Source organism: Pollachius pollachius (assembly GCF_949987615.1).
Source record: "Pollachius pollachius genome assembly, chromosome: 7".
In the NCBI taxonomy this organism is placed as follows: domain Eukaryota; kingdom Metazoa; phylum Chordata; class Actinopteri; order Gadiformes; family Gadidae; genus Pollachius; species Pollachius pollachius.
Window position 1 is genome coordinate 10,455,066 of NC_136940.1, and position 8,572 is coordinate 10,463,637.

General features: G+C 39.4%; 1 protein-coding gene across 2 annotated transcripts; it reads right to left on the minus strand.

Moving 5' to 3' along the window:
- Positions 1 to 1,057: 1,057 nt before the first annotated feature.
- Positions 1,058 to 8,225, minus strand: tbc1d7 (TBC1 domain family, member 7). Of its 2 annotated transcripts, XM_079739463.1 has the most exons (8): positions 7,947 to 8,225; positions 4,553 to 4,666; positions 4,310 to 4,390; positions 3,873 to 4,063; positions 3,044 to 3,181; positions 2,679 to 2,824; positions 1,792 to 1,921; positions 1,058 to 1,677 (listed from the first exon to the last, which is right to left on the minus strand). In XM_079739463.1, exons 2-8 carry the CDS (start codon positions 4,662 to 4,664, stop codon positions 1,591 to 1,593), a joined length of 885 nt encoding a protein of 294 aa, XP_079595589.1. In that variant the 5' UTR covers positions 4,665 to 4,666; positions 7,947 to 8,225; the 3' UTR covers positions 1,058 to 1,590. The 2 variants fall into 2 exon arrangements, with proteins under 2 accessions (XP_079595589.1, XP_079595590.1); XM_079739464.1 differs by lacking the exon at positions 4,553 to 4,666.
- Between the last annotated feature and the right edge of the window lie 347 nt (positions 8,226 to 8,572).

Here is an 8,572-nt window from a genome sequence, read left to right on the forward strand (position 1 = left end):
GACACACTGACAGAAAAAATGGCTTCCTCCCAACAGATTTTCATTGTAGTCATTGTTTATATGATTATGATGAAGGGGTGGGGTATTACTTTGCTGAATTGTTTTTCTGCAGAACTCTGCTAAGCTGGACTTCAGAAATTCTGACAAAAGTATTTGTGCCAATGTGGATAGGAGAAGAGTTCCTAATGCTGAGATATTTTTGGTTCCTTTTCTTTTTGCACCTTTCTGGTTCCCTGTCTAGACCAAACTCTTAGACTATTTGCCTTTGGCACATTCTAATTGTACTTGTATATGTGACTCCCATTGAACATTACCATATATAAAATATCACAACTATAGATCTTAAGGCAGCTGTACCACACCCACCACCACTCCTCCCGACAAGTCTTTTTTTTTTACCCATTCACGATATTAGCAATAATCTTAGATTTTGTCTTTCTGCCTATTTTTGGGCTGCATTCAAGAGATCAAACATTAGGATATTTCAGACAGCTTCACTACCAGTTTGAAACCAAAGCACCACAAAATGATATGGCAGGTGTAATCTTGAGTGCATCCCAGAATAAGGGTTTGGGAGCTCCGCAATCCACTGTGTCACTGTGCCTACAGTCTCCTTTACAGGGATTTAACAACTGCAGACTGACTTTTCGCATTGGAAACTTATCTGCTATAACCTTTAATGCGAGAGAAAATGGGACTTTTTTTTGGTATATATACCGTTTGCACGGTAAGACAATTCTTTGATAGTACTAACTAGGAATTCCCCAAAAGCCATTTTTATTTGGCTGTTGATACTCATGAGTCTTGCCAATATAATGTACTCATCCTTTACTTTTCTAATTGTTGGTAAAAGACAGACATAACACCACGATGATGACCATGACAGAGGATCCGAGACAGGGTCTTTTTCCAAAAAGAAGAACTTCAGTTGCTTTAGTGTTTGACATTCCTCCTGGTATTAGTTCTTGGTCATTGCATAATCTCTGATACGATGCCTGGTTTCTGGACGATATCAAATGCAATTGTAATGCAACCCTGGCACTAATGAATACAGAAAAACCTGCCACCCTTTATTCAAATGTTGTTTACAGTACACTTACAGCTCAATTGACGGTTACCCGGTCTCATGAATGTGTACGAATGGGTGTGTGCTTTTGTTTAGAAGGGTCGGTGATCTTACTGTACCTTGTACTACTTTTTAAATGTTTTGACAAATGTTATAATTGTCAGAATTTTAACATATGTACATAAAGCAACCAGTGATCTCAAAAAAAAAGAACTTTTTTGTATAGTGGGAAAAACTGCATGTGAATGTTAATTTATTGTGAGTCTTCTATAATGTATGCAGTTTCTTAAAGAATGAAACATAAAAACTAAGGAAAAAACTAACACTGAATCCATGTCTGCATCCTTATGGTATTTTCCAACATATTGTTTTTGTCTTAAAGACCTCCGCAAATTAACTAACGAGTCAAGGGGCAAGTCTACTGATGATGAGTTTTTAGTCATGCCATCTCTTTCTCTTTAAAGCTGATGGTGGGTCTCGTAATGCTGTGCTTACAGTCCTTTGGCACCTATAGGTCCACACGGTTATACAGAATGCATCGGCGTGCCACAGTACTTGTGCCACAGGTCTATGGCTTTGGTCACGATGGCATCTGTGTTCTCTTGGGGTATCTGGAATTAAAAAAAAGTTGCAGCTCACGTGAGATTGTGTGTACACTTGCGTGTCATGTCAAGGCCAAAATAATATTTTTTTAAGTGCTAGTAATTCTACGCTGGTAAACTCACATTGCACAGAAATTTCACCATAACCTCCGGCCGGTTCATGCCCATGAGAATGATCTTGTAGCTGAGCAGAATCTCAAGTCCAACAAACACCAGGATCTTACACGAGCCACTGATCACTTTGTCCCATACTCTTAGTTAAAACAACGACAAACAAATGTAAATACATAATGCAGACTTGGGCTTGGCAATACAGTAAAATTACTATTTTTAATTGGAGATTCTACACAATATCTCTAATTTTCAGGATATGCTTATGACCTCCAAATACAATTCTAAACATTGAGGGTCAATATAAATATTTCATTGGGGATTGTAAGGGAATATATTCTCATTGTAATTCCTTTAGACTGTATAACAAGCTTTCCTGATAAGTTGATATGTTAATTTCCTGACAAAGAATACTAGGGCTGGGTAAAAATATCGATTCATCAATGCACTGCAATTTATTTGTTCTCAATTCAGATTTTTTTTTAAATCGATTATTTCCATAAAAAAAAAAAGAAGCATACTCAGTCATTGTATTCTAGAAGAGAGTATGCCTTAATGTACATGCCCTTTTACATTTGTCCATGTTATGATTATTACTTTTATGCTGCAGGTTTAGCTCAGGAACAATACTATACAATGGTGTATTCCCTTTTTGCTAGTTAAAGCACAATGAAATGGTTAATTCATTTTGAAATGGTTAATTCTAAATATTATTTTGGTATTTTTGTCATCTGCACGTATTATTGAATCGATATCGAAGCAATTGGATCAATATGAAATCAAATCGATTCAAGACCTAAAGAATCAAATTGAATTGTGAGCTACTAGCAATACCCAGCCCTAAAGAATACCCTTCAAACACATGACGATATTGAATTAGTGCCCAACGGCAAACATACCTTTGCAGGCTAGACTCTGGCAAGGTGCCAGCAAAGCAGCGGTTGAACCAGGGGTTATAGGGCAGCTGGGCCAAGGCGCCTGTGATTTTCAGATGGTTCAGGAGCCGGGGTTCCTCCTGGTTCAGGTAGTGCTGCAGACTCTTGGGCTGTACAGCAGAACTCATGCATGAGAAGTAAGGCAGTTATGCTAGCAAGACAGCTGTGGTCATCATAACACTGCAGTCACTTTTAAAGCAGCCGATTTACCTATTTCTTCATATCTTTAATGAAGTCAATGTACTTTTCGGAAATACACTTAACGGTATGAGCCAGACAATATCCAACATGACTTGGCAGTCTTACATAGAGCGGCATTTAGAACTTACAAGATGGGGTAACGAATCTCCAAATTTGGTGTTGAACTGATTGTGAAAACACTTTATTAGCCAATAGCAATCCATAGGATTGACAACAATCTCCTCCATGGCTCTGCTAATAGACAGGAAGTCCTCATCTTCCTCCTCCTGAAACAGATTTGTTCAAATATCACAAAGTATGTTATTAGAAGGCATGTAGTACAATTATTTGTTTTGAGATTTGTGTCTAATTGCCTGACCTGTAGGATGGTTGATGTTTTGATAGGTTGAATTCTACAATGTTTTAAGTGTCTTTCTGCACTACTTGGGCTCTTCTAAAAGTTGTTTATCAATGTATAGGCTATATTGACATATTTTATATGTTTTCAGGGTTAATTCAACAAGAATGTGCGTGCTTACAATACACATGGAACCTTTTGGTAAACTATTATGCTTTTTAAAAAGACTTAGATATAAATACACAGGTGAATTAATATTTCAAATAATCTTCAACTATATTTTTTAGAATACTGCATATGTTCCCATGGCTGCAGCTTTATAATATTTGACATCCAAGGGGTTGGGAGCAATTTAAGTGTGTCACGGAAATAATAAGTTCATGTTCAATTCGGTCTCTGGCCTCAATGCTCTTGACATTGCAAAAAAAATCCAGTAACTGGTCTAAAAAAGACCATAACAATTTAAATTTGCATCATACTTTCCACCAATTAATCAACCATGGATGGCAGGGAGCATATACTGATCTTTTAATGCAATGTAGATGATTTTGATCATATTATCATATGCCTTGATATACGATATTAATCGGAACAGTGCGTTCGATTCCCTATTATCCTACCATTGGAGGGATCTCGGACCGTCGTGGCAGAATTTGGCCCTCCAGCTGAAACATGCGCAGGTAGACCTCTGTGTTCGGAGTGGATGAATTGATGAACCTCATTGCCTCCAAGGCCTCGAGAATGTTCTCATACTGCTCCCTTCTGTATCCTCCCACCAGAGCATGCGAGTCACTGTGCGGTGGCAGGATACCTACAGATTAAACATATTCAAATGCAATTAATCCTACTAGGTTGTCAGCACTAAAATATTCAGTTAGCTAGGGTTAGCTAGGAGGACGTAATGATGCACACATTGTGCATTGTACACACTGGTGTTACATGGTTTAACGATGCATGTACTTTGCATGAGTGAACAGTCTCGTTGACAGACAATGAGTGTGTATTTCTGTGAGTGCACAGGAGTGTCTGTGACAGACAATGAGTGTTCATTTATTACCCAGCAAAACTTTCCACACATGGATCCTGTACATTGATGGGAGGGGAAACCTTTGGCTGAAAGTGCTCAGTTTCTCAACATCTGTCAAGAAGAAGTATACTATTAAACAAAATGGTTACATAGAAAGTTTGACGATTAAGAACGCTATAAAACAGTTAGCACAAATCAATTTCACTGTATGATAAAAGCCTGCTTCAGGAGATATTGCATTCAGAATGTTTGTGGTAAAGATCTGATGTATACCTAAAGGGTTGTCTTTCAGCAGAATCTCCAAAGATTTCTTTTCTTCCACTCCTCGAAACCCCACCTTTTCGTAATACGCAGAGCGAAAATTTCTCTGGGGGTCGTCAGCCATATCTGGACAATGAATGACAATACCAAAACGTTTCGTATTATCATAGTACAGTGCCTAGATTTATAAGGCTAACAGTTTAATAATGTCACAGTTCATGACTGCCGCCCCCTTTTTTTATTGAACTAGGTAGAACACATTGAGATTTGACATCTCTTGCCAGGGTGACCTGGTCAAGAGGGCATTATAGCACAGAAGCATCTCTGCGTTTCATAAATAAAACATTACAGGGTTAGATAGAATTAGATAGCTGATTAGGTGAGTGCTGCATGCAGCGCTCAACTGTTTATCTTCTTCTTAGGTTTAATTAGGTGAGTGCTGCATGCAGCGCTCAATTATTGTTCTTCATAAGTTTTATTCTTTCTTTCTTATTCTCTACAAACTTTGGGACCTATCTCCTTCCTCAATTTTTCACCTAGAGACTTTTTTAAAAATTTTAAATGTTTGGAATAACTTGGAATCACGCGCTTATTTTCCGATTTTTAAAATATTTTATACTTTAAGATATTCTATATGTGACTCCCAATCAATTTTAAACCATTTATCTTCGCTCAAACAAATCTACACACTTGTATCTTCAATAATATCTAAACGGAATTCCAATATCATTTAAGCGCAGGCCCCCGAGCCGATCTGAGCTGAGCGGTTTTCATTGAAGACGTCTGCCCATTCTGACACTCCTACTTCTTAAAAGGGCTCCACCAGGTGTGGGTGTGATTAGCTGGTACAAGCCGTTTGGCACAGGGAAGGAAGGATTTTCATAGTGACATCACAAGTGGGTGTGTCCACCTAGATCTACGCTGGATAGATCAGTCTACCAGCCTACCCAGTGGACTGTAGCAAACGTTGCTCATCTATCCTTCAAATATCTGGGTGGACACGCCCACTTGTGATGTCACTATGAAAATCATTCCTTCCCTGTCAAGGAAAGGAATCGTAACTCAATCATTTTTCAACCGTTTACCTTCGTCCAAACCATTTAACAAATCTACACACTTGTATCTTCAATAATATCCCAACGGAATTTCGATATCATTCATACTTTATTCAGAATCACAGTTTTAGTTTCATACCGGCTTCGTTTTCAGTTGGTCTCATTGATTTACGTTGACGCTGGAGCGTTAGGACGTTCAGCAGTGTTGCCAGATTAGGCGGATTTCCCCGTTGGATTGGGCTAATTTTGGAGGAAGTTCAGGCAGTGTTGACCGATTGGGCAGGTTTTCCCGCTCTATTTGGCCTCTTTTAGGCCCCGTCCACACTTATCCGGGTAAATCTACAAACGCATAAATATTTATCTGTTCAGCCCTTCCGTCCACGCTAAAACGGAGAATTCCAACACTAAAAACGATACTTTTCGAAAACGATCGCTGAGGTGGATGAATGTGAAAACGCTTCGCGTTGTAGTGTGGACAGGGTAGACGGAGGCTTTCAGAAACGATGACGTTCGGTTTGCCATGACACTGCCACAAGCTTGCGCTCGAGACCGAGCGCTCATCAAAAAAATGGCAGGTGAAATGCAAATGATGATCTCTCTGTACAATGTACTAATTTATCTCCAGATACAATTCGACATATTGGCTCAGACATATTCGTTGCTCCAACGCCGGAGGCGAGCGCTGTACTTGATGTTCTTAAGTGATGGTAAAAAACGCGAAAGACTTGGAGCGGCGTTTCTGGACAAGACCGGTGTTACACCGAATTCTGCGACCCACCGAAAAGTGTGACCCCAGGGGGCGCTGTTGCATATTTTTTGCAATATGCACGAGTTTGAAGCTTAGACAGGCATGACAAAAACATAAATAAAACATAAGATCTCCCCCCCAATTACCTTTTTATTTAAGGTGCTTAATAAATACATTTGTTTTGATTTGATTAGGATTTTACAGACCCATACAATGAAAGGGCGCTTAGTACGGTCCTTCACCGTTGCTTCTTTACCCATAAAAAGCTACAGTCAATGTTAAATTACGCTGATTTACCTTTTAGCATTTCCTATTATAGGCTACTGTGTAAAACGCTGTTTAGAATTAACGTTACTATCAAGAAAAGAAAGACCCACCGGTCGGGGGAGATTTTATGTTTTATTTATGTTTTTGTTATAATGCTTTTGTTATAATATTAATCACGCACCGGCTCGCTATTCTCTTAGACGTTTACACGAGGACACTTGCGGGTAAAAACGACAAAATATTTTATCGGAAGTGCCTTTCGTTTAGCCGGTGACGGCGTTTTTGGGGCTTAAAAAAGCAAAAATCTGAAACCACCCTCCAGAGTGGAAAACTTGAATACGCTCCGCCGTAGCGTTTCCGTCTACACTGCCAAGACGCAAAACTCTGCTCAGATCTGCTCACGTCGCGTACGCGTTTACGTCACATACAGCGCCAGTACAGGGAAATAAACAAACATGTTATATTATTTCCATGCGTCGGACCGTCAAGCTGCTCTGGCAGCTCTAATAAACTTACAGGAGTCTTTACACGAAATGTACAGGATATGTACAGATAGTATTACTGAACAGAGAAGGATCTGTAATTATGTTTTGGTTTTCGCGGCGCAGATAAGAAAAGAAGGAAGATTCTTCACGTGCGCTCAGACATGGTGGTGTTGTGTGATGGTGTATCACAGCACCACCTTGCCGCCTGACATGCATACCCAATGGAAATCCACACACTTTTGCGTCACCGTATGCATGCAGATTTCCTCCCGAAAACGCTCGTCTAAACGCGGAATAAAACGCCACTTTTGCGTCTTCTGTTCAGACCGTAGCCTGACACACACACACACACACACACACACACACACACAAGCAGTGCAATACATTTGACCTTTCAGATTCTTCAGTTCAATTCATTTTACATTTCTGCATTTTTAGCAATGCTTTGCGCTTTTCATTCAGCTGTATTTGTTTCCAACCATTTACATTTTCTTAAATGGTGTGCATGTTGACATTGTTTACTCCATTTAGACTTGTGTTCAAATTCCTCACTTGATTTAAGCCATTTAACGTTTCTTTATGTTTTTATCTATGTGGCTTTATTAAAAAATATTTTCAGCCTAACTTTGTACTACAGCACTCAGGAAATGCATTTTCTAGTTATAATTACTTTTCTCTTTGATTTCATTAAGCTGTACGACTTGCATAGAGATTAATTTAGTCCTGCCACAGGACTGTAGTGGACAGCAGTCATGTTTCAAAGTCAGGGCTTAGGTTTTTACAAAGCAATCGAAATCCCATTGCAGCCTACTGATAATCACAATATAGTACGTCCTATAAAATGGGCTTACCTTTTATTGTGGTTTGTTATACAATCTTTCCAGTTGGGTGTTGTTTTCTTTGGCTTCGGTCAGCCGGCCTGCAAGTGCTTTTAGGCTGCAAAGAGCTCATTCAACAAGCCGACAGCATAACATGATACTGCATGTATCACTGCTAAACTCCAATTCAACGCATAGCAATGTAGAAAACCTCCGACTATATTAAATGTAACAAGAAATAGGAAACCACGTAATTATACATCCAGATCGTTGACGTCCCACACGACCCAAACAAACTATGGCGTAGATAGACTCCACTGTTTTTTCTTATTAAAGACTGCCAAGGGAAAGGTCTTCTTCTTAATGATCATTGGCGGTGTCCACACCACTTTTAAGGTGCACTACCGCCATCTACTGGACTGGAATGTGGGTCAGTACTGTACGGCAGGGGTTTTCAAAGTATGAGAGAGGGAGCCCCCCCCTCAGAGAACAAATTTCAGCTGCATATACACTGTTCGAATACATTTGAACAGCTTAATCAGTAAACTGCCAGTTTAGCCTCCTTTTTAAGCTCACCGCTACTTTAGAGGGAGCAATGAGTTTGCGTTTGACTTTGCGTCTTCGCGTTTTTTTCTGTTACTTTTTCTGGTTTAGTTTTT

Bases quoted from the DNA above. Each gene is read 5' to 3' on its own strand.
- tbc1d7 (XM_079739463.1), bottom strand. From the start codon at position 4,664: ATGGCTGACGACCCCCAGAGAAATTTTCGCTCTGCGTATTACGAAAAG. The intron at 4,391-4,552 runs GTATACATCAGA...TCTTCTTGACAG, and splicing joins GCTGAAAGACAACCCTTTAG to ATGTTGAGAAACTGAGCACT. The intron at 3,182-3,872 runs GTAGGATAATAG...AATCTGTTTCAG, and splicing joins GGTCCGAGATCCCTCCAATG to GAGGAGGAAGATGAGGACTT.